This window comes from Molothrus ater, chromosome 1 (assembly GCF_012460135.2).
Source record: "Molothrus ater isolate BHLD 08-10-18 breed brown headed cowbird chromosome 1, BPBGC_Mater_1.1, whole genome shotgun sequence".
Lineage (NCBI taxonomy): Eukaryota > Metazoa > Chordata > Aves > Passeriformes > Icteridae > Molothrus > Molothrus ater.
The window spans coordinates 132,119,541-132,145,796 of NC_050478.2; the positions used below are offsets into that span (position 1 = coordinate 132,119,541).

General features: G+C 38.7%; 2 protein-coding genes across 2 annotated transcripts in view; both read left to right on the forward strand.

Moving 5' to 3' along the window:
* The window catches only part of RAD54B (RAD54 homolog B), a 63,570-nt gene that overhangs the window by 16,011 nt on the left and 21,303 nt on the right, over positions 1-26,256 (forward strand). The window contains exon 4 of the mRNA XM_036406864.1: positions 23,027-23,227. Within this exon, the coding sequence (XP_036262757.1) occupies positions 23,027-23,227 (201 nt within the window). The remainder of the gene's footprint in view (positions 1-23,026; positions 23,228-26,256) is intronic.
* Positions 1,486-8,121, forward strand: FSBP (fibrinogen silencer binding protein). The gene is made up of 2 exons (XM_036406865.2): positions 1,486-2,377; positions 6,639-8,121. Exons 1-2 carry the CDS (start codon positions 2,007-2,009, stop codon positions 7,162-7,164), a joined length of 897 nt encoding a protein of 298 aa, XP_036262758.1. The 5' UTR covers positions 1,486-2,006; the 3' UTR covers positions 7,165-8,121.

Sequence of the window (26,256 nt, forward strand, 5' to 3'; positions counted from 1 at the left end):
CCACACTGTTCATTTGTGCTCTTTGAGTCTGTGGGGAGGAGCCTTTAATCACTGACTTATTTGTCTTAAAAAGTCAAGAGTCCGGGTGGGCACTGCACAACTGCTCAACAGTGGAGGGTGCAGCATAGGCTCACCTGTGACTCCTCAATGCTGATACTGCCAGAGTCTGAACTATGTGAAGCACATCCAATTTTTGTTCAGTTACTGAAGAACAACTAAGAACATAAATTAAAAAAACCCCAGAACTCTAACCACCAGCTTTATATTCTTAATATTAGTAAAGTGCAATGGGAGGGGAAATAGGAAAGGATTAGGTGTTTGTAAGTAATGGTTTTCATACAGTGCTTCTAACCACAAGAGTATTTTGTTTCTCAAATTTAAGTGTAATAGGCTTCAGACTATAAAATGCTTTATTTAATCTTGGCTTGAAAGCAATGCCAGCGAAGTGGACTGGTCACAATTTTGTTAGGTGGTACTGACAAGCCAAGTCTTAGAAATGGTTCCAAAAGTGCTTGTTATTCTAAATGCTAATTGATTTTCAGCAGTTAAAAGTCTCCCTTTGTTTAGTGTGAATTTCTTGTTTTGAATGCGGCTTGTGTCTGCTTTGGGATTTTTCCCCTTAGAGCAAACAAGTTTATACCTAGATCTTTATAGCCTTAGGATATTTCAAGCTATAATTATTTCTCTTTCCTTCCCCCTGCTTCTAGGCTCCCTTGTTTTCAAGGCTGGACATGTTAAGCTTAGGAAGCTGTTGCCACTATCTCAAGTGGTGTTTGTTTCCACCCTCCGGACGCTTTCAGTGGAGTACGTCATTTTTCAAACTTAGTTTTGCTTTTTGTACTTGAGAACACCTTTCCTTCTATCTACTGTGTTTTCTCTTTTTCCAATTTGTTGCTTTAGTTTAGACCACAGAAATTTAAAGCCTTGCATGCGTTCTTATGTGAAGGCTTGCTTTAAGGTGATACGTTGTTGAGCAAACATTAGGAATGGAGGCACATCTTGTTAATAAAAATCAGATTTTTTTTTTTTATCCTGGAAAAACGCCTGGATAAATATAATAAAAGTCAGTTGTTTGCTGGTGGATATTATGAAAACCCCAGTATCCACACGCTGTAACGCACTCGGTAATCTGTCACGGCCGCGGGCAGCCCCAGCCCTTGCGGGGCCGGCTCGCAGCCCCGGCCGCGGGGCGAAGCCGGGGTTCGCCCGGGAGCCGCCTCAGGGCCGGCGCGGCGGCGCTCGGGGCCCGCTCGCACCGAGGCGTTCGCGCCGCTCCTCCGGCGCCGGAGCTCGGCCGGGGAGCGCAGCGGGCTCTTTAAGAAGCCCCCGTGCCGGTGGCTGTCGCCGGCTGCCAAGTGCGGGAGAAGCCGAGCTTTGCGGCGAAGCCCGAGCGTAACCAGGCGGCTGGGGGAGATGCCGCCCCGCAGTGACTGACAGCAGGACCAGCTCTATGCAAATGGCGCCGGGGGCTCTGCCGGGGCTCTCTCTCTCCACACGCGCCGCCGCCTCTCGCCTCCCGCTCCCCGTAACGCGCCCTGCCTCGCACAAAGCAATTGTTGCTTTTTTGGAGGGGACGTCGTTACACGTAAAATCATCTCCAGCACGGTTTCAGTTTGAGATTGTGTGAGGGAGCTGGGAGATGTGTCAGAGCTTGTTACTCCAGCTAAATTAGGTAATTTTTAGCTGGGTAACGTGCTAATCTTTAAACCTTTATGTTTTTAAATCCTGCATATGTCTGGTCTCTTCATACAAAAGTGTATTTTGCTTGTTTCTTCTCGCCTTCTTCAGTCTGAAGCCTTATGTAGGTCAGGCTTGGCTTAAGCAGATTTCCTGAACCTGCGTCAGCTTAAGCTGAAGGAATTTTAATAAACCCTCCCTTGTAGGCGTGGGCCTAAATGAGACTAGCCTAGTTAAGCCTGATCTTTTTCTGTTTGTGAAAAAGAGCTGAGCAGAGCTAGGGACTGCATGGTGGCTCCAGGAACGGCTTCCTTAATTCAAAGATAACAATGGTTGGGAAGGCCAGATCTTCTAATTTTACCTTATCTGAAAAGCTTGATTTGCTAAAACTCGTGAAGCCGTATGTTAAAATTCTCGAGGAACATACCAATAAGCATTCTGTAATAGTGGAAAAAAACAAATGCTGGGATATTATAGCTGATAACTACAATGCCATCGGAGTAGATCGCCCTCCTCGTACTGCACAGGGCCTGCGCACGCTGTACAAGAGGCTCAAAGAATATGCCAAACAGGAGCTATTGCAGCAAAAGGAGACTCACTCAGATTGTAAAAGCAGCATTTCCGAGCCAACCAAGAAAGTTGTGGAAATGATTCCACAGATTTCCAATGTGTGTTTAAGAGACAGGAGCGGTGTTCAAAGGTGAGACAATTCTTTTTATTTTGTTACTGAATGAAAATTATGGCGCCTCCTATCTACTTTGTAATGCTTTTGCTTGTGCTCAGGCTCCTAAAGGAAGTGTTTATCAGAGAAAATTCCCAATTGGGAAACAATGACAAAAATAATACTGCTGTTGTTTTATGAGAACCTTTATGTTGACTTAGCATTGCATTCATTTTTTTCAGCTCTTTCAAAGCTTGTTTCAGAGTCTTTGTCATACTCTGGAAAGTGAGGGTTAAGAGAGAATCAAAGAGAAATAGTAGCTCCAACCTCTACCCCTCCCCTACCTTTTAATAGGCAGATTATCCAAACACTGGCAAAGTGATGGCTATTCTCCTCCATTTAAGGTAATACTGCAGTCATTTTGCAACATATGAAACTGTTACCAGTTTATATAGGATTTTTAATAAAGTTAGTTCATAGAGCCAAGAAATCTTATTCACCTTTTTTCTCTCATTTACTTTTGTGTTTGCATGTTATGTTTTAGCTAATCCCGAACCTTTAAAGAAAAAAAAAATTGATTCTCCACACTGCAGTGCCTTTGTGAGTGCAAATGTTTTTTTAAATTATACTTTTCTGTACTGTCGATGGTTCCCTGAAGCTGGAGCAAAGCTAATTGCAGTCTAAACTCCGAGCAGTTTTGTGTCATATGTGAGGTAGTTTAAATACAGAGAGAAACTGAGAGGTACAGCACTAGAAGTTTTCTTTTTTTTTTTGGTAAGGTTTCTTTTTTTTACTGCTCAGTAAAGTGAGACACACTGTCTAGATTTGAGCCAGACATAATACAGGCAGGCACTGTGCAGGCTTTCTCCCACAGCTGGCTAATGCCCCTCATATCTGACTTGCAACACTCTGCTGGTTCTGTATTGGTCCTTGAGGGATCAAAAAATGCCTGGGTCGGATTTTGGTTCCTCCAGATACAAAAACTAAGCTAGGGAGTGGGGGAGGGAAGTCAAATAACTCCCCAGCAACCTTGAGAAAGCTCTGATTTTTCTTATTTTCCCAAGCAGATTAATGGGAAGCGAACTTTCCATATTTTAATCAGATATACTGATAGTGAGTGCAGCAGCGTAACGCTCTAAGAAAAGCTGGCATGCGCACACTCGCTGAATTGGATTCATGGTGCCACTGGTTGAACTGAATGGTAACAATTGTCTAAATCCCAACATGCCAGATGCTCTAAAAATATTCTGTTGTGGGTCCTTTGCGTAAAGAAGTCTAAAGCAACTGGACTGTGCTGCTGCTCCTGATGAATGCCCCTGGAGGAACCATTCCAAAGAATTCTCTGGAACAAAATGAGGCTTTTAATTGCGCTAATAAAGGTTGCAGTGTCTTGACTACCAACTTTTGTAAGGAGGGGGGAAAAAACCATAGTGTGAGAACTTTAGTTTGTAGATCGGCTTATAAAAAGCACTGACGCTGTTAGTGAATGATTAAGAGCTAATGATCTCCATAGTTTGTCTCCTGTAATTTAAACAATTTTTGCAGTTTTTTATGGGTCTGGGAACACTGACTTGATTACTGCTTACCCAAAATGGTTGTTCCTAGGAACAGCCACTACACTGTGGGCTGAAGGAAAAGAACATAATTTACAAGATTATTTTTTTCCCTGCCCAAATACATAATTATTTGATAGTTCTCTGAGTTGCATTTTACTCTAATTTTATAAACCCAGTGTTGGGTTTTAACTCACCAGGATATGACTTAGGTTTTGGAGGAGGGAAATATGACTTATAACGAGCCCAAATTCTTAATCGCACCTTTAAGGAATTTCTAGCTTGCTGTGATTAAATGAAACCTGGTGAATCATGGGTGCCTGCAGGCTTATAAACACCATGCCCCAATTGTGGTAACTGTTGTTTGTCTTTCTTTCAGTCAAGTTGTCAGAAACAACATTAGTAACCACCATACAGGCAGCTCTTTTGTTTCTCAATTCCTTCTTTCTCTCTTTGCTGTCTAATTGTTTTCCACTTAAGAGGCTGACTAAGGGGAAAAAAAAAAAACAAGCCTCATCAGAGTTACCTGAAGATCTGGTAATTTTTCTAGTTCTGTGTGGATTACACTATTAAGAGTGGATTTTTTTCCACTGTTTAGAGGCTTTAGTCTATGCTACACAAAATCTCACCTTTCTTTCTTCTATTTAACCTCTCTTACTTTCTCTTTCTGCTCTCTCTCCATTTCCTTTTGTCAGAATGACCTGCTTCTCCTGCTGGTTGTTTCCACTTTTCTCAGGCTAGAAGCTGGCCAGGAGCCAGCAAATAAGAAGGAGAGAAGCTTTATTAGAAGCTGTTGTTGTGGAAAGGGGGAAAACTCAGAATTACACTCAGCACAGGGGAAAACAAGTGAAAATTTGTGTGCAGGATAATGCTTCCTATGCTGAGAGGACTAAAACAATGTGAGAAAGAAGCATATAGGAAAAAGTGAGACTTTGTGGCATGAGGTAGAAGGGAGTAAGGTGATATAATTGATTCTCTATAGGCAGCTCAGGTAACAGTCAATAGAATTAAGCTTATCTTGGTTTTTTCTTCAGGGTATTAATGAAAGGTCAGTTTTCAATACCTGCTTCAGATGGACAGTAGTTTTTAAAGAATTTTAAGATTAAATAGTTTGTGTTTGTGTGGTTGACAGGCTTTATTTTTGGAAAATATATTGCTCTGACCCTCATGGGCCTTTTTGCAACTGAGTATTGAGAAACTTTCATGCTTTTATTATAGAAAATGCATTTTCATGTTAATGGATGGCAGGCTAGGTCAGGGTCCTTCAGAAAATGCAACTATGATTGCTTATTTCTTTTAAACCCAGAGTTTTGAAGACCATGGGAGATCCAGAAGTTAGGATCATGCTACCTTTTCATTAAGGAGGTAGTGCATTTATGTGAGAACAAGATGTCTAAATTACATTTCTTCTTTGCTTCTGGGAATTTGAACCTACATCTCTTACTAACCTAGGATGGTGTTTTAATAATCAGATAGTTTCTCAGTGTATGGCTTGAAGGGCTCTGAAGGCATTTTAAGTTGTAGAAAAACTCCATTGCTCACCCCCAGATTTAAGATGGCAACTCAAGTCCTCCAGGATTGGGGAGCATCTGTGAACGTTACATTCATCATGGATCTACTTGCTGCCTTTGACTGCTAGCTGCAGTTTTTGAAGAGTTCAGAAATGTTTTGAGTCTGCAAGCACCAGTTACAGCCTCTGTTTTAGACAGTCCTGGCCATGAGAGTGCACTGACTTGGCTGTCAATCCCAAGTTAATATATTCGTGTTCCCATGTAACTCTATACTGCCATCCCAGTCATGCTGCAAGTATTCTTTGTAGATCTGTACAGTAATAGATCAAGAAGCTGATCTGGCTTAAAAAAGCATTACCTGAATAAAGGAGTGATGTGCAGAAGTGTAGGGTTTCAAACACAACTGATGGTAGACAAGTGTCAGGAACAGCTTGAGCCATTATTATCATCAAAGCCAAAGCAATGCCAAATCATGATTTGAGATGCTGCTGACTCAGGGACTTACACAAAGACAGATGAGTCAAGTGGGTGTTGTTCTTTAAAAAAGAAACGCACAGAACTATAGCCTGTTCTTAATGGAAACATTTCTGTGTCTTGAAGCTTCAGAAGAAATATTAAGATGGACGATTCAAAGAGAATGAGCAAGGATTAGCTTGGTTCCCAAATCTACTAGCAAGGGTTGTCTTTTAGGCTCTGGTTTCTTTTCCCAACGCTCTTTGTGTAATTTTATTTAGTGATTATTTTATGTTGAAAAAAACCCCTAAATACTTGGGTGCATGAATCAGAAACAGAGCACATTAAAACAGGGGGAGACAAATAAATTTGGAAGATGGGAATGTTTCTGCCATAGTTCACTCCATCTAAATTAATGTCCTTTTAAAATCACCTTTTACATTATATAAACATTTTCCTCTCTTACTTGCATGACTTGGTGCTGCTTTTTTTTTTTAATATAGTTTCATGTGTCATTAATAGCCCTTCTTGCTTCTTCAGTGTCAGAGGGGCCTACCAGATGAGGTCTCTATTTTCTGTACTGCCTTTAGAGCAATAAAATCTGAGTAAGACAGGGCTGTGCCTGTGTGGTAGAAAGAGGGGCACAAGTGGTGTTCAGGTAATGGAATAGAGTGCTGGGCATAGATAGCAGAGTAGTATTCACATGAAGCTTTGGTTACTTACAGCTATGCCTTTTAAAATAGTTTTTAATGGATTATTTAAATATGATTTTGTGTGTTCTAGTGCTAGTATCGATAAAGAAACAATTGCTGGTACCAGTTCACCACAGGCAATGTTGGATCACCATCCTGCGACAGTCATGATGGACTTGCAGTCAGAAGAGGATGTCAAACCTCCTCCTTCTCTGATTATAGACTCACAGCAAAATGAGAACTTAGAACAAGAGGAAGAACACCAGCTGGTGCATATTATGGAAAGGTCTCCTTCAACATCAGTGTCTTCAGTTGATATGAGAGTGATGATGTCTCCTTCCCCTGTACCAAGAAGAGATGAGTTTTTTAGGCTTGAGGTTGGAGAACGCTTTAGACCAGTGTGTGGTTATGACCCACAGATGTTACAAATGCTGAAAGAGGAGCATCAAATAATATTAGAAAACCAAAGAAAAATTGGTCTTTATGTCCAAGAAAAAAGGGATGGTTTGAAAAGAAAGCAGCAACTGGAAGAAGAACTGTTGCGAACAAAAATCAAAGTAGAGAAGCTGAAGGCAATACGACTACGCCGTGATCTGCCAGAATACAGCAATATCTAAATATTTTATTACTTCTGTCATATTCTTTGAAATACTTAATAATAAATGCAAAATTGTTTCTTATGTTAATATGGATGAATCAAAATCTGGGCTTGAGACATGAAAGCATATGTTGTTTAAGTACCATAGAAAAATACCTTGTGTGGGTTTGAATGCACCAACTCTTCTGGTCTAAAGTATAGTCAAATCTATGTTTAAGTGTTTAGATTGATAAAAATCCAAACTTTAAAAACATTTCCACTTACCTCTAGAGTTTTGATGAGCTAATGGAAATTTAATTCAGTTCTTGTTAAAAATTTTGGTCATATACATTATTTTTTCAAATAATCCCCTTTAATATCTTAATGAAGTTGCAGGTAAATAAATGCATATAGAAGGAGAAATAAGAGGCCATGTTTAAATGTTTTATTCTTTTTAATTTGGTAAATCTTATGACAGTAGTGACTTTTGCTGATATATCAGCTTGGAAAACAAAATTACTGGATTGTTATATTTTTTTAATGTTCAGTAGACAGTTGAATAAATGCACATCTTTTTAAAAAGTTGATACTTTTTAATTGTTTCCAGTGGAGAAGTGTTTCCATAGGATGTTATCAAAATAGAGACAATGAATGCAACACTTGGTTTTTAAAACTGCATGCATGTGTAATTTGTGTGTACAGTTACCATGATTGTGTATTCAGTTATAGTAATTATACTAGTGATCAACCACATAAATATCTACTTTGCTCATTTGCATGCATAATTACTGCAGTGCATGTGCAACCAAGACAGTTGCAGGTGCCTTTGATCAATATCACTATGACTATAAGCTACTGAAATAAAATAGTTTCTGTATGTAAGTAACATGTGACTTGAAATCAACAGCAGATTGTGTTATTCTGGGTCCCTTTTATAGATCCTGTTGTTCCCATCTTTCGATTAGTTTCAAATAAAAAGCCCCAAATGAAAACAAAATTGATTCTTCTGTCTGTCCTGGTAGCAGCTGTTTCCTCTGTAGTTATGATCAACTTTAATAACTGGAAGAAAAATACATGAAAAATATCAGTCCCAGATGATTAATTTCTTCATAATTCTTAGTCTCCTGCCTGTTGTGAATGGATCCACAGCTGCCTTAGACCTCTGGCTCCTTATTCCCTGTAACAATACTTTCCCCTTCCTCTAACCTTTATAGCAAGAAAAGGAAATGAAGGACAGCATCAAGGAAAAAGACAGAACAAAGGAAATATAATTCCTCTGATGCCTGCCATCTCAGAGGGCCCCAACAACAAAATGAACAAAAGCAATAGGAAGGAGACTATTTCTTCCTTGCTCCTGTCATCACTGTTTTCCCAAATTGGTTTCTTTCTCCACTCCCACAAACCTCTGCATGCAAGCATGGGGCAGTGGTCTGCATCAGCAGACTCTCAGTGAGGTAAGCCTCACACCTTGCTGGTCTTCTGAGTAAATCAGATACCACAGGGGTAGGTACTTACTGAAAACTGAAGACTGGAAGCATGTAAGCATAGTTGAGGAGCTAATGGAGCTTAAAGAATTGTAGTTAAATTTTGTGATATAATAATCTTGACTGTCACTGCCCAGGATAACTTTAATAAGTTTCAGGTAGGAAAAGTAAAGGGAAGCGAGTCTTTTATTTACAAACTGAGGAAAACTATAGAGCAGTGAAAACAGGTGTTGACAATCTGGAGTTCCTCAAAACTTTTTCAGTTGTTTTCTTGAGAAGAGAGTACTGTAAGTGTTCTGGGAATTTTTGTGTGTACTGAAAACGATGATGCCTGGATAAGTGGCCTTTGTTCCAGTACAGTCCTTGGCTTTCTGCTGTGTTTCTTAGTTCAAGGACATTGATCTGTTTTTGTGTAGCTGGAAATGCTTCAAGGAGATACTCACTTCTCTGAGTTTACAAGAATCAAAATGCTGGCTTTACTAAATAAATATAGATTTTATTTGTTCTGCTTCTCAGAAATGGGAAACAGCACTAAATTACCTGCCTTGTCTTGTAATTTGGAAATGTATGATCTTATCCTTTCAGTTGAAAATCAGAATTCTGGTTTCTAGTGGTAAGGAATTAATTTCTAGTTTCTTTTCTTATCTATTATGCAAATGAGCAAGTTTTTAAGAGTTCATAAAATAATTCCCATATGGCTCATTGTCTTGCAGTGGTTTTGAATTATAGGTATTCTTAACACTGGCCATCAAAATGCTCTGGAGACTTCAGGATGTTTTATTCTGATGCTATATGAAGAGGTGACTTCCAGGGTTTCTACTAGCATGGTATTTTTATTTCAAGGACTAGAACTAGAGGAGTTTTCAGTCTTGGAAAGCTTATAGTCTCTTCTCAACTGGCAGGCAAAGTAGTTGCAAAAATAGGACCCTGCATAGAGCAAAGTCTCCCTTGTGTTCTTGATGTTGGAAGGGGAAGGATGCAAATGAGTGAAGAAATAAAATGCACTGTCCCCTTATAGTTGGTGTTCTTCCATGTTTCATTGTTCTGACTTTGTGTCACTTGTTAGTGGAAGACTTTTGTTCTTATCTGCAAGCAGCACCTTTAGTTCAGAGATCCCATGCTTCTTATTTGCTGTGTTCTCAGTTTTGTTTCTTTTGACTTTTGGGAAGCTTAGGAAAGGGGGAGATATCTCTTGAGTACCCATGGAGCTTGCTCCTTCCTTTACAAGTGAGATGATTATTTCCTTTCATTAGAGAAGTGTTTCCTCCTTCAGTGCCATTATACTGCCCTCTCAGTTCAGTGTGGTGCTGACTGTATCTTATACCTCTCTATGTTGGTGGATTTGCATTTCTTTCCCACTCCACATCTGCTTTGCAGTATCAGGTTGTCTTTCTGAGTCAGACTTCTCACTTCTCCGTGCCTGTTCCTGTTTTTTTTTTCATGTATTTCTAATGCTGAGTACATGCACCACAGCTGTGGCTGGTCCTTCTGGACCATGAAGTGCTATGAATTTTTACTGTTCCAGCAAATGATACTGTGCCAGTATGTGTGAAAGGGATGGAAGGAAGCCCTTCCCTCCTTCACCCTCATTCTTATCCTCTTACTCCCTTTGCTACATCTGGCAGTGCCATTCCCTGTCTGCATGTTTATAATGTACAGAGTACAAGCAGAGTAATTTTAGGCAAGGACAAATTTCTACCATATGTTCATGTCCTTCTACTAAGATAACTGCAATAAACAGGCTGTAGGAGTAACTTAATTCCAAACATCTAATGGATTTATATTTAGGATTAGAATAAAAAATTGTACCTATGATAACTTTGTGATAATTGTGATAGCATCTTGTGTAATTTCATCTATCCAAGTCACTGGTTAGCAATCAGTCTATAATTTCATCGCTGCTACCTAATTATCTTGCTGTTTTTGTTCCTGCTTCCCCCTGTAAGCTTCTGATTCCTGTGGAATTCTTGCCTAAGATGAGAATTCTTATCAGGTAAAAATGTTCTGACTTGGGATTCCCCCCCAATTAAAACTTGAGCTTGCATACTGTCTTCTTTGGGCAAACTTGTGCTCACTAGATTTCCAATAGTCAAAGCCATTTACTTCCTTACAATTAAATGATAGTTGTTTCTGAGTGGGAGGAGGAAACAAGAAATTATGATACCCAGGCTGCCTGGCTAAGGTGTCTTTTAAAATTTCCTATGTCTTTTTTTAAAGTGCTTTAAGATGCTTCCATGTCAATTTCAACTTCACTAAAAAAATAAAACAGTAACTCAAGAAGATGATAAACTGTTGTTTTCCTAAGATGTTGATTACTTTTCCATTTTGCTTATGAAAATAAAAAGAGGCCTCTAAAAAGAGCACTTTTAGCATTAAAATGCATTAAATATAGCTTCTCAGTGTGTATACCTAACAAGGAAGGCCATTATTCTGTTTTCAATATCCAGGTCTTAAATAATTTAAGAAATCTTACTGCCTGTGTCTTAGAGTAAAAAAAAAAAAAAGTGCTGTTTACAGTAGTTAAAATCATGTCTGTTAGCTGTCTGTAATACAGGACTAAATTTCAATCATTCTGTGACCTCTGTTTCTATGTTTTATCTCTTGCTAAAACCAAAAGTATTTGCCTTGGTGTCAACCTGTGTGTAGTGATGCTTGCTCTTGAATGGCATCCAATTTGTCTGGGTAAAGTTTTTCTCCAGCTAAAGATGCAGTTTCCCGAAGTTCCATTGAATGCTAACTAACAAAATGTGGATTCTTCCTTGTAAAACCTAACAGTTGTTCAGTGGTAAAACAGATAGCTGAAAACCTTGCTTTTGATTTGTGTGTGTGGGGAGGTGGATGAGGGTCAGAGAACCCAAGGAGAGCTCAGCCATCTGTAGTCATTGGCATTCCCCACTGCCCCTGCCTTTCTTCCATGCTATGGGATTTTCATTCTGTTTTATCCCAGTGATTGCACAGAATCATTTGTTGATGCATCCAAATATCTCTTCAGTATAACACCTTGTTTGACTCTGTATTACTCACACAAGAAGAATATAATTTTAATTGAATACTTAATCAGCAGTTACCCCATATAATTTATGATTTCTATTTGCTCTTTAACAAAACTGCAGACTTGGAAAATGCTGCTGATTTTTTCTTTGTATTTTATACATGCAATTATATATTTTTTGAAAAGGAGTCATTGTTTCCTGGCCATTCCCTTTTGGCTCTTGATTTTCATTTATAGTTAGGCACAATAACTAGCATAATTTGACATAAATATAATGGAAAAACAATTCCACTGGTTTACATTGCCCCTCCAGATTTGGTTGACTTCAGAGCCCAGTGTGGTTAGGGCTGTCATTTTGTTTACAGTATTCTGTGTTGCCGTTTGCTTGCTTTGCGTGCTGTTGAAAGAGTCTTGTCTGTATTGCTAATACTTTCTCAAAGTATGTACATTTTCAAAGTTTGGAACTTTCTACATGCTTGAAATAAGTAAACCAGCTTATAAATGACTGATTTTTTTTTTTTTTTACTTTTTTCTAGCTTTCATTTAGCAGAAGCACTTGGACAAAGTGTTTATCTAGTTTGGGGATGGGGAGAAGGGATGTTGGACTGCCTGTGGTTAGTTGCTACAATATTGTTTGTCCTACATTGCATCCCATAACAACCTGCAGTAGTGTCGAGTTTTATTTGTTGTTAACCACTGAATATGTCATGTGAAAGAAGTCATACATCATAACTCAGCAGCAGTTTGCAGATACATTTTCCATAGGCCACTTGTTGATACTATAACGAACACCATTTTGTAAAGTCAAAGCTTTTACGTGTGGTACCTAACACAGATACAAGATTAAAACCTGTATGTTATATTGCTATTGCTGTGTTCTCCATTCTAGTGTGGCATTTGTTTCAGGCTGCACTGTAAGCCACCCCCAGACAAAATTGAATTGTAAGCTCTGCAGGTTTCACCCAAGTAATGTCTGCACTGCTTTGCACTGTGAGGAGGCTTTGGCAGAAGGTTGTACGTGACAAAATGACCTTAGTAGCATTAACTGGCAGTTTGGCCAAGCCACTTTATGCTGTTAACTCCTCTCAGGCTAGAGTGTGTGTGTTCTATATATGTGTTTGTTGATGACTCATCTTTTTCCTGTGAAGCAAATTGCAGGGAGAATACTCTGTTTAGCATATATTGAATTTTTCTCATCTTTCTTTTGTAGCGTTCCAGTTTCCCTGTGCTTTTGAAAAAGTACTTGAAACTTGGCATCAAGCTGGTCTTTGGGCATTCATATAAAACCTCACTCAAGTTTGTCTTAATTTGTAAGTCATTAACAAACACAGAAGGTGGTCATTTTCGGAACAAGTTTTTTACACTTTGGATGTAGTCCATAACAACTGATTCTTAGGAATCAGGCCTGTCTAGCCTGAGCACATTGCACTCTTGAGAGTGGATCAGGGAGTTCTCAGCTCTGAACACCTTGAGTGAAAGCAAGAAAATGTGTCTGTAGTTCTGCCAATAATGGGACAGACAGCCTCAGTGAGGGAGCCATTTGTTTAGGTCCAGAGGGTTGCAGATGACAACAAGGATCTCAAGTACATGTGCCTTTCTTTTGGGGCAGTAAAGATTTCGGAGCTGTTGGTCTGTCCAGCTGGATGGGTAATGGCCCAGCTCTTTTGCAAAAAGATCAGCAATAGCCTGGAAAATACGGATTGTAGCTCTGTGATTCAGAGTGCTGCATAGTGTGTGTGCAGAAAAGGCTGGACTAAGTTCATTTAGGGAATTTAGCCTTTGCTGTTAGTTATAATTATTTCTGCTAGATAAAATATATTCCTTTCAGAATAGTTTTTGTTATATAACTAACTATATGTGCTAATTTGCTGTACTTGAGTTTTGAAAATACACAATTCCTAAGTGAACTTCTGAGATGGCACTAAAGATGTTTTTCAGCAGTGCAGAACTTAAATCTACTCAGAAAGTTTCAGATACTTTAGCTCTGAAGATCTAGTGGGCATCTCTAAAGCTTGTTTTCAAAGAAAATAGAGATAAATTTAATCTTTTTCTAAATCTCATGCTTCTCTCATGAGCGTGCCCATGCACTTATGTTTGTAGGCACTCATATACCCAATGAGATACACATGGGGCAGTTGGTAAGAAGAGCTGCACGTGCTGCAGAGGCTTTCCAGTGACACCAAGAGTCAAAGCAGTCCTTTGGGAATAGCAAGTAGAGCTGGGCTGTTGATGGAAAGCTGCCACATCTCCATGTCTTCTAGCGTTTCCTTATATAAGTGGTCAGCTCAGGACCAAAAATAGGCAGGGTTGACATAAAGTAGGGTCTGTTAAAGGCATCACGAATTTAAGGCTTCCTGCATGGAATCATCTTATTAATTGCATTGGAATTTCAATGCAGTTTAAACTGTATTCAGTTTTCTTACATCTAGAGCCAACAAAGGCAGCACAGTAAACACCTTGTATCTCCACAGTGATGAATTTCTTCTGTTCCCTCCTTCATTTTCCTGGTTCTATTTTGCTTTCCTAGTAAGAATTACAACTAAAGCTCTAGGTTTTTGTGTTTGGGCCATAAATATTACTTTTCTGCTTGAACTACTGAATGGATTACATTTATGTAAATCAAAGTTATGTAACTTGATTTGGAAAGATTACTTTTTCCCTTTCCAAATATTTCGTCAGCCACTCTGCAAGTAATCATTGCTGCATAACACATGAAAGTTCTAAAAAATATGACTCATCCTTTGTGTGCCTCTTCACAGGGTAATGTCATAAATTTTAAACAGTCCTGTTTAATAATTAGGACAGTTTAGGACAGGAATATGTTGGGTTTCATGCTTGTGACAGTGGGCATAAGTTTTATTGATTACTTGTATTTGAAGGACTCTTTACTACAATCCAGGAAAATCAAAGATGGCCATTAACAAACACAAACAGGACATTAAAAGTGGTTTTACTTCCAGTATGTGCTAAAACAGATGTTAATATGCAGGATATGTAATCTTAATAAATCCCTTTCTGCCTGCTTGCTTTTTGTTACTGATCTGTCTTTGCATTTCAGAAACAGAGATTTTGTACAGTACAGAAATAGTTCTCTAATAGTTTTCTAAAAAAAATGACAGAATAAGAAATACTTAAGAGAATGCCAAACCACATATTTTCAAAGTATCACATACGGGTTTAGCTGAATATCTTCCATTTACACTTAAACACAAAAGGATGAACACTTACATCTCTGTAAACTGCTTCCAAAAATGACTGCTTTTTGAGAAGGCTACAATTAGCCAGTGATTGTGTAATAGTCTATTAACTATTTTCTAATAATGTGGGGGTTTTGGTAATTTAAATATTTGGAATATTTTCATATCACATTTACACTCTAATTTATTGGAATAACATTCAATATTTACAGAACCCAAGAATAAATTTTGCTTTCGGGTCTCATTTCTGCATTTATTTTTTGAAGTAAAAACCCCTTTACTTGACAAATTAATCAAAACAACTTTCAGTGTGGATGGCAACATTAAGAAGTATAGTAAACAGTCGATTTGGATGGCATTTGACTGGTTCCAATGTTTTACTGAGCTGATCTGGCTCACTGCACCGAATGATGCCTGCAGCCTTTCAGAATTCTCAATGATGCTGCTTTTTCCTTTGATAATAGGACTTGCACATCTATTTCTGTAGACCTGACAGAAGCTTTCAGCTTAGTTCATTAAATTTTTACAGTGAAAGCTGGAGTCAGTTGGATTTTTAGACAGCTGAGAGGTTTAGGAAGAATAGTTTTCTGCCATGGAGCTGTAATTTTAAAAGTATGTGCTCTCCTTCCTCCCTCCTCTACAGCTGATACCCTTAAGAGGTAAATGTTTCATTAAATGGCGATGAGAGGATTGTTCCTACAGGTTTGAATTAAGTACATCTACCAGCTCTGTTATTGTATATAGAAAGCTCCTATTTGAAAATAAAGGTTACTACTCAAGTGTTCAAAAACTCGCAAATAACACAACCTGAACCCAGTTTTCACGTTCTGTTGGGTATCACCATTAGGTACATGATTAAGGATTGTATTTCTGTGGGCTTCCTTGCCAGTTCACAGAATGGACTGGGTCAACTCAGTGAGTCACTATTCAATATTTTCTTTCCACCTCTTTGTTCAGTTATAGAGCTATGCCTTGTTCTCAGCACATTTTTCAAACTATTTTGAATTATTTAGCTATTTTTTTTTCCCTCTGGTGCTCATTGTGATAGTATCTGAGTGCCTACCAGATGTAATTGCGTTTCACAACATCCTTGTGAGACAAAAGTTGATGCAACCTCTACTTTCTAGGAGATAAAGTGCGAGTTGAGGCAGAGAGAAAAACACCAAAAGGCTCTACTTTTATGAATGGTGCAGACTGAATCATGGAGGACTGCATTGTCCCAGTGCTTTAGGATACTGTACAGTTAATCTTTCCCAACCACAACTTCCAGTTACACCCATGAGTGTTCACTATTAATACAAATGAGACTGAATCATAAGTCAGGTGCTCAAACAAATAATTTTTGCTGAAAGTTGGGGTTAAATGACTTTCTTTACATCACAGAGAAACTCCAGAAGGCATGCAAGCAAAGTCCAGTCCTTTAAGGCATTATTCATTATCTAACCACAAGATTTGACTATCTGTCCTTGCAGCCTTGTCCATCCCACACCTTTTGCAATTTAAAATAAAGCAGTGCAGGGATGGCAGAGACAACAGCAGCCTTTTTTCCTACCACTGTTCCTGCTTTTCCAGCAGTTCTCTGCACTGAATGAACAAGAGGTCCCATGGCACTGTAGTGCAGCATGCTTTTTCTGAAGACTTTATCATGGATACTTATGCACAGTGGGGCAGATCAGATCACTGGAACACCTTATTTTTGACATCTTCAAACTTTGCTTGACTTCACAGCCTTAGAACTATTCACTTGATGAAGATGGGTCATAGGAGTTGTGGGTAGATGGGTAGCATAGTTTCTTACCATAAGGTTGTTAATCTTTTGGGTTTTGGAGCAAATTAACATTTCTAAAAAGATTATTCCATATAAGTTGGTATTTTCATCTATGTAAGACAGGGTTGAAAACCTTATCTTTCCCCTTTAAAGTAATAAATCAAATTACTGCAGTAAGACGTCACTGAATTCAGTGTACACGATTAATATCAAGGCATGCAGTGGTTTGCCCAGTGAGTTTTGCCCAAGGTTGATGACAGCAAAGAAATTGAAAGACCTGAAAATTTTTTGTGTTGAAGAGCAGAAGGTACTGAGGGGACTTCAGGGAAAGTGATAGGATGATTCAAGCTCTAGCTCCTGCTTTGCCTATGTGGACTTGTCCACTAAAAGATATTTGTCTGATTCTGGTCTTCTGCTGGTCCTAAAGTCAGAATTGATTTGGGTTTGTCTTCCAGGGAATGATCTGTGAAATGGATCCGGTTCGGGAGCTTAATTACCTCCATCTCTTACATTGCATCTAAACTTTCCATTGCAGCCCTATTCCTATTCCCAAAGGAGCAGCTACCAAACCTGAGTCTGCCCTGTTTACCAGGATGTTGTGTTTATGTGAGTGCCCTTCATGTCTTTGTGCAGTCAGTGCCCTTCTGTGCCCTACTGCTTGCCATTTTTTATGTGACAATACCATGTTGTCTTAGTTGGTTTCTTCTGTTGTCATTTCCACTTCTATTTTCCCTGTCATTGCCTAATCAGCTCCTGTTCTCATTTTTTCCTCCCAAGTTGTCCTGTGATTTCCCTCAGTGTTTTCCAGCTGTACATGTTCCTAGTGAAAATTCCACCTCTCTCTGGTCCTTGACTCTTATACTGGACCCCAATCCAGTCTGCCTGAGTGGTTCTCCCTAACCATCTTCCTAACATATCCTGTTGTTTTCTTACTCTTTTACTCCCTGTCTGGTTTCTAGCCTTTCCCTGCATGCTCTGCTTCCAGCTTAGACTTCCAGTCTTTTACCCAGTTGCCAATTTTCCACTGGTTCAACCTCAGCATTCCTTTCCAGCAATAGTCTTTCTTGTTTTCAGGCTTCATCTCCAAAATTGCTTTTCCTTGTAGCTGGTCTGTGTCCCTTCTGCCATCCTTACTTGTTTGGTGTCAGGAGGGGGGAAGATGTTCTGAAAGAGAGGGCCGTGGAAAAATTCCCCGGTGGAATTGTGGAAGAAACTCAACTTTGGTCTGAGCAGTGAAAGCTTTGACTACAGAGAAACCTGTTCTCAGCCTCAGTTAGAGCATGTCCAGTGTGTAATCCTCAAGAAATTAAGCTGTGGATACTGTACAAACTGCATTTATTTCTAAGAGATTTTAGCTTTCAGGAATGGAAAAAGTTTTAGCTTAGCAAAAAAAAAAAAAGTGCTATCTCCTCCACAGATTTTTAGATTTGTTGCCAAAGCATTGAGTTAGTAGAGCTTCTAAAATTCTAAAAGAAATAAGAGTTCATTGTGGCTAAGACTGGATTCATCTGTGATTTTTTTTCTTATACACAGTGATTTTTCTTTCACTGCCGGTTTTTATGAACATTGTGCCTGTGTGTGAATATGTGTGCTTAAACTGAGACAGCTAGTATGGAAGATGCACTATGGACTCATGGAGTCCTGGCAAAATTATTAGCTATGAAGACCTGGCAAAGTTATTAGCTTTGTAAAATAAAATCTACTAAAGGAAATCCCCATAGTATTGCATGGTCAGGAATCTAGAGGCTAGTTTGATTGGCATTTCAGATAATTAAGAGACTTTGAAACAGAAGTTTAAAAATATTAATTTTTTTTATCATTTGCATTTTTCTTTAAAAATAATTTTGGATTTAGAACAATGACATGTTGTCCAAAGAAAATATTTCTGATTGAAATATCATTCTTTAGGTGAGTTTGTTATCTATGCTCATGCATGAGAAATGAATTACAAATACATTTTGTCTTGGAAAGAGAGGTACAAAGCACTGGCTTGTAATCAAATTACTCTGAAATGTAATCCCAGCTGTCATTGATTCCTGTAAGTTTAGGGCAAGCCAGCTTGACTCTTGCTGTTTGCACTCCTCCTGAGGTCTCACAGAAGTTCCATGGGAAGAGTTATTACATTGTTTTTTCCATCTGGGAGGCACACTGATATACATTTACATGGTAGCATAGTATTAAGTTTATTATTAGACTGAAATAGCTTTGCAAGTGAAAGATAATGCTATCTGACTCATATTTCTTTAAATATGCCTGGGATATCTTCGGAGTGTGTGACATATAGATCTTCCATAGGCAACTAGACATTTAACTGCTATGTAAATGTCTGTTCTCAAAATGTTACAAATTAATTAAGGAACTTTTCGATTACTTCCTCTGCTCAGAAGAAGGAGATGCTGCAGGCTCCATGGAGCAGACTGATGGCACCTGAGTAGGGTCACTGCAGAGGCTACAGCAGAACACTGACATTGAGTTTGGGCTGTGGTTCATTCAAAGCTTCAGTCTCCTTTTGCTGCAGTTCAGATTTTTTTATTTGCCTCCCTCTACTTCTTAATTATTCTTTAGTGCTACAGAGTGCAACTTGAATCAAAATTGTCCTCTCTAAGCTGTAATTTTTGCATTGTGCCAGTACTTTTGATTGAGAAGATTCAGAGCAGTTGAGGGAAAACTCACCTGTTGTTTCATACCTGCTTATGTCATGGAAGTTCAGGTGTGAAGGTGATGGGTAACACAGGACCCATGGTTTAAAAATCACCCCAACCTAACAGCAGCTGCTACAAAAGAGATGGGCAGCCTCCCAGTCTGCTTGGTCCAAACTGCACATACCCCTTCCCTGTATTGGCTGTAGTGATGAGATTCATTAGGCTGGCTTTCCTGTAGCTGGTGGATGAGAAGCAGAGCAGGAGAGGGAAGGAAAGGTGAGCTCATGGGCTTTGGCAGCAGCCTGCAGTTGGATGGGGTTAAGGCATCCATTAAAGCACACCCAGGCCAAGGTGCCCGTGCCCGGCTCACTGGAGTGTGCCCCTCTGGAGTGCTCCTCAGGGCAACGCGTGTGCTTACGGTGCTGAGCCACAGTGCCCTGGAAATGAGCGCTGGGCTTACCCTGGGGACTCATTCATACTGCAGCTGCTTCCTTGCTGCTTTGGGAGTAACCTAAGGCACTTAATCGATGCATTTGCTCTAAATCCTGCTCATCAGAAACTGGTTAAACTGGTTTGCCATTGGAATGCTCCCCGTCCCCTCTCCTGGATCCCGTCCCGATTTCTGTAAATCATCACCTTCCTGAGGCTGCTGAAACTTTTCCTCATATCAGCGAGGCTATGGTTTATATCTTGAAACCTAAGCCCTTGTTTTCTCAGCCACAGAGAGAAAGCTTTATTTGTGGGAGCTTTTCAAAGCCTTGTTAGCCATGTCTTTAAAGTTCCCAAGCCCTTCCTTTGGGAGGAAAGCCATGCCTCTTGCTGCTGTTTCTTCATGGTTAAGCAAACCTCACTGCCAGGCCGGGCTTTTGGCTGCTTGGGAGAGAAATGAGGGGGCATGATTTCCTGATGTTTCTCATACCACAGGGTATGCATGGTTGCTGTTACTTATTAGTTTCACTCCAGACTGATTAACAGCAGAGCCCAGAAGGTACAGTTGCAGTTTGTCTTCCAGGGTCTCAGCAAATCCAGCTGTATTTCAGATACTGTCTATGGTCTCTGAGCAGTAAGGTTGAATGCTGTTGAATCCACTACTCACTGTACCCCTATATTAAACACTGAACTTAGTTCCTGTGCATAACATACCATTCTCATTTCAATTCCTGAAAAGCTCATGACACTGTAGTTACTGACTTTGAATATTCTGCTATTGCACTGGAATAACATTTAAAGTTAAATAGGTGTGAAGCTGAATACAAACAAAACTGATAAGATAAAAAGAAGGTTGAATGCAAGTATCTAATCAGCATTGTTGGTGAACAGGTTTAGGTTTTCTATGCAAGAAAATGATGTGAAAGATAATTTTGAGAGGATGTAATTATTTTTACATAGAAATGTTAATAAAAAAAAACAACCTTACATTTTTATCTGAAAATATACTGTAGTTATTGGCAAAAGGAAGATAATTTCTGTAGCATAGAAACAAATTGTTATTGAATATTTCTGTAAACAGAATTTATGGTAATTCAGAAGACAAATTGAGGGAAGAAATCTGAACATTGCAGAAGCTATAATTTTTCATTTTCCTCATAGAAACATGGTAGTATTGCATGGAATATTGGTGCCCAGTTTGCTTCTTACTGGGGACAGGATGCTTTGGAAATCTTCAGCAAAAGTCACTATAACAAAAGGCTGTCAATTTCCAATTTTTTTTCTAAATTATTTGTTTTCTAATTATTTTAAATGAAGCAGGGATAAGAAAAGTTTGAACACTTGTTATTGACTTGAAAGTTAAGCTACTGGTAATTCAGATAATACCATCCAGGATGCCCTGAGTAAAAGAGCAATGACCATAACACAGATCTCAGGGGTCACCAAACTCCTGTGGGAGGTCAGTGAAAGAGACAAAGAGGTGGTCATTTGTTTATGGATTGCCATCCTTCAAGAAAGAAGAAGAAAATCCTGCAGTGAAATCTCCAGTTCTTGCAGTAATAGTTTAAAATCTTAATATAAGGAAAGTAGTTGTTGAATAAACTAAGAAAATCAGTTTGAAAAAACAAAAAGAAAACCATCTTGCATTTATCTGTTGAATCAATTTACAATTAGAAGCTCAATATAGAATAAAATTAATCTTTTGCAAGGTACAGGTTTCCTCTCTTCCCCTCTCTCTCTTTCACTTCTCTAAATCTTACTACTTGTGATTACTGAAGATCCAATAGAGCCTTTTAACTCTTTTACAGAGCTGCAAGGATTTTTTTGTTACTGTTTGGTTCATTTACCAAGATTCATCTACAAAGAATCCCCTACATTTCAAAAAGGGTTACTGTGTTCCATATTCTTATCCTTCTGTGAAATGCCAGTATTCAGTAGCTGCTCTGTTATTCCTTGGAGATGGGGACACATCTGCTGCATGAAACTACAGATGTTGGCTAATGCACTGAAGAAACATCTACGTATGGAAAATCCTGTCTGCTGTAGGCATTGTGTCAGCATAGAGTCCTATACAGACAATACAACTTCTGGGGTGTTTTGGAAAGAATATTCAACTAGATAAATACAGCATTTTTCATTTAGATAATACCTTTTTAGTAAACACCAGTCTGAAAAATTGAACTCATTTTAGGCGTGTAACTTAGGAGTATTTTGCAGTTTTAGGAATATTGATGTAGAAGTGGTGAAGCTGCTTCTTTGTTGGACTGTTACTGTGAGCAAGAATTTCCTCTTGCTGCTTCTCCTTTAAATACCAGCACACTTGCAAATTTTGGAAAAGTTAGTCTGTGGCATAAGCGCTTTTTTGTAACAGATTTGTATAGTGTTGAATCCCAGATGGAATCAAAGGAGCAAACCTATTTAAGCTTTTAACCAGCATGCAAGGGTATTTTAATGAAAATTAGTCTGAGTCTCCTTTTGAAGCTGTGCATGTGCTGAAAAGGAATGCTACAGATATTCCTTTAGGTAATTCTGGTGACTTCTCTACCATTACTTGTCTCAGATTGCTAACTCTTGAATTCTTAATATTATAATCAACTGCTGTCTGTTGTGTTATCATTTCTTAACCTTATTAACCTAAATATTGCCTATTAATATTGACATCCATGATACTTTTAACTGGGTGACTGCTGACAAATCTAAATCAATCTAAGCCTAGTAGCAGTGTTTGAGTTGATGCATATTCAAGCAGACTTGGTCTGCTTCAAGATTTGCACAACTAGTTATTTTTGAAGGGTGCAAGGAAAGAAGTTAAAATTATATTTTGTATTACAGTTATGGTTATTCTGCTACTTTGTACAGATGACTTGAGCTCCAGATCTGGTTCCTGGACTCCTTTGTTCCCTTTTCTGAGTTCTGTCTTCCTGTGCTTGCTTTCAGAACATTGCCCAGCACCATCTCACGAGGACCCTGTTTTCATTTTCTCCTGTGGTCATTTCCTTTTTGCTTTTTTTTCAGCCTTTCCTTTTATTCTTTTTCCATTCTTAACATTTTGTATATATGTCAAATTAGGAGGTCACTTACTAATGCAACAAGTAATCTTATTTCCCTGGAAGTACATACTTTCTGAAACAATGTAATGTTGTTTTGGTGGGGCCTTTTTTTTGGTTTTTTTTGGGGTTGTTGTTGTTGTTGTTGTTGTTGTTGTTTTTCAGGATTAGTCCTTTGTGGTGTTCTGTCTCAATCCAAATTTACCATAAGAACAGGAAATATACCACTTTGTTTATATAAGACGAAATTTATAGCTTGGGTTTGATTTTTTTGAAATGCAAAAGACTGTACACTTTATCAGGAGAACCTGAGATATTCTTTGTTATTTTATTTCCCTTTTAGATGCACTCTATTTGCCAACATCAGGGACTGCAAAGGAAGAAGCAGCTCAGGAAGCACCTGACTGCCTTGTGAAATATTTCAGTGTCGTGTGGTGTAAGGCATCAAAGAAAAAGCACAAGAAGTGGGAAGGCGATGCTATTCTTATTACAAAAGGAAAGTCAGTAATATTGAAAGATATGGAAGGCAAAGACATTGGCAGAGGTACTGTGGAATTGCATACTTGCTCAAAGGAACACCTGGCAGAAAATCACTGTGCTTTGAATTAACAGAGACCCAGCTCTTTAGATATTTTAGTTCTTCATACTAATGGTGACCACAGGATGAAAAAACAGTGGAGATTTTGGGTTTGCTTTTGCTTTGTCTTTTTTCTCGGGGTGGGGGGGAAGACTAAAAGACAGCTTTATATTTATTACATATAAGGCAGATGCATGGGGGAGGCTGGAGCAGGCTGAATAACATATTTCACAGAAACACCAAATGCTAGTCCAAAGAGAGAATCTGGAAATCAATGGCTGTACTAATTCAGCAGCAATGCTAAATGAGAGATGAGTAGTTGATTTTGGTTGCTCAAATAATACAGAAGTGAAGGAGTTAAAATTTAGGGAAAAGATACAGGTAATTTTCTTGTAGATATCTTGGTCAGCAGTAGGGCAATCAGGAATTTCAGAAGTTGGATCTTTACTTTTCAGCCTGTCAAACAGCTAAAAATGTTATGTTTGTTGGAAAGACAGGCAAACAGCAAAATTTTCCTGCCCAGCCAAAGTCAACTGTGTAGCAATTTTTAGTCTTGTAGTTTTAGCAGCAGCTGCTGCTGTAAGACATAGTTTGGGTTGATATCAGAGTTAAAAATAAGACTTGCAAACCATAGGCTGCCATCAACTTGGAGCAGTAATTTTTTACTTAAAGCAAAGCAAGAATTAACTTTGCTAATGGAGCCAAAGATATTCTGTAAGGGAGTAGGATTGGACAATGTTTTTGCAAAGCATAATTTGATTTATTTTAGGTCAGAGATGGCTTCTCTGCTCTTTTGTTACAACCATGACATTGTGATCTCATGTCATTGTAAGCCTTGTTAGGACCAGGCAGTTTTGATTTGCAAATCAGTCTGTGACTTAGAAGTTAATTTGAATTTATTTATAGCAAAGCAATATATGTACAGACTTGCTTGTTTTTGAAAAAGGCAGAGTGAAAGAGAGTAATGCCTGGAATGCATCAGCCACCACCCTGTTGTTCTTGTGTTTTTTCAAGTCCTGTCTTCTTGAATTAGCAGCAAACACAATAGAAAAATGAACATTGTGATTTTCTCTTAAAACTCAAGTTAAAAAAAAACTTAAAAGTTTTTTTACCGTGTTAGATGGTGTCAGAGAGCACAATACCAATGTCATTAGTGCTAACTTGCCCATTCAGAGTTGCTTTCAATTCATATTGATTCTAAGAAGATAATAAATGGACCAATTTAAGCAGTGTGAGTGGTAAATTTCTGCAATTATTTAACTCACTGAGTGAGAAGGAAAGGTCCAGCAGTGGTGCTTGCCTCCAAAATTGTATGTAATACTGGGAAGCTTATAGTGTGCATGAGCCCTTGGGATTATTATTTTTAAATGGGAAGTAAAAAGCAAAGGAAGAATTTTTCTTTTTTTCCTTAGGCTTACCAGGGCAGGATCAAGGATGGCACAAGGGAACCTAAAATCAGCACAGCTTATAGCTCATTTTTGAGGCAGCAGAACATCTTACTGTTCTCCTCTGCAATGTCCTAATTCCTTAATAATGCATTGCAAAGAATTTAGGACGTGCTCTCTTGTAAATTGCTGTATGTTACAGAAACGGTTATTTCTGGCAGCTGCATAAACAGTTGAGCTTTGTAGTTTTGCCTTCTCAGCTTCCATCTACCCTTAAAGCCTATCCAGAATTAGAATTAGACTCTTCTGACCAGAACCTGCACAGGGACACACCTGTATTCAGTGTGTTCAGCCTGAAGCTATGTAGAGGTAATAACAGAAAAACAAAATGCAGAGCAAAAGGGATCATAAATGCCCTCCCTAAGCATCTTATTTAGGAAGACACATGTATTCTTTTGTGTTCAGGCATCTTCAGCTCTTTCCTGAAAGCAGGTGTTCCTTCAAGAGCCAAACAAGGTTCACTGTGTGCTTTCTGAATACTTCCAGAGGAGAGGGGAAAAGTATCTCCCTTTCCCTTTTCCAGACTGTTTTTCAGCACTTGCTTAGACTCTTAGACTGTGAAACACCTCAGTAATTTTTTCCTCTTAAAGGAATTTAGATGCAGAGCTTCACCTTCCAATCTTTCACATTCCTAGAAGCGGCAGACCCAAGCTTTGCAAACAGTTTCCAGGAGACTTTATACTTTATAAATGGTGTTTGTTGGATAAAATGTGCCTTGGGAAGCCTTGCTTCTTTCTTCACAGCTGAGTGATTTAACTGCTGGTCTACACGATCTTACCCTTTTTTTGTCTGGGGGGTTTTTCTGTTTTTTTTTTTGTTTTGGTTGTTTTTTGTTTTTGTTTTTTGGTTTTGGTTTGTTTTTTTTTGGCTTCACTAAGGATCAAAGCCTGTTTATCCAAATTTACACAAATTCAACAATTGAAGTAAAGAATTCTGAAACAGAGATGTGGCTTTGACCTCTCTGAGTTAGGAAAATAAATTATATGTCCTCTGATTCTTATGTGAGAGCTTCAACCAGTAGAATGCTATTTAAAAGTAGGAACCCCCACTCTTTCCTACACTGTTCTCTTAAAAGGAAGTGGCAGCTGTAGCTGTATTTTGTAATGACACCAGCTGTAGCTGTGTTTTGGAATTGTATTTGTAGCTGCAGTGAGAATGCCCACCTGACCAAGCCCAACAAGTGTTGAACTTACTCATAAATCTTGGCAATAATCAGAGCATGTTCCAGAGCATATGTAGAAGTGAAGATTTCTGAGGCATCTGAATCTTTAGGTGTAAGAAAACTAATGTAGAATTATTTAAAAAGTAGAATGCACCATTTAGATCAATAGCACGAGGGGTTAGAAGACTTCTTTTGGGGGCATGAAAGAAAGGGAAAAGGACTTAGGATGGTTATTAAGGGAAACTTCTGGATTTTACCATGTGGAGCTACTTTTTAAAAGCTGTCTTAAACAGTTGTTTGACATTCAGTAGACTTGGTTGGTGATGAGGGTGACTGAGTCTTTGCTCATATACTCTGCTAATTCTGATTATTAGCACTCACGTGTCACT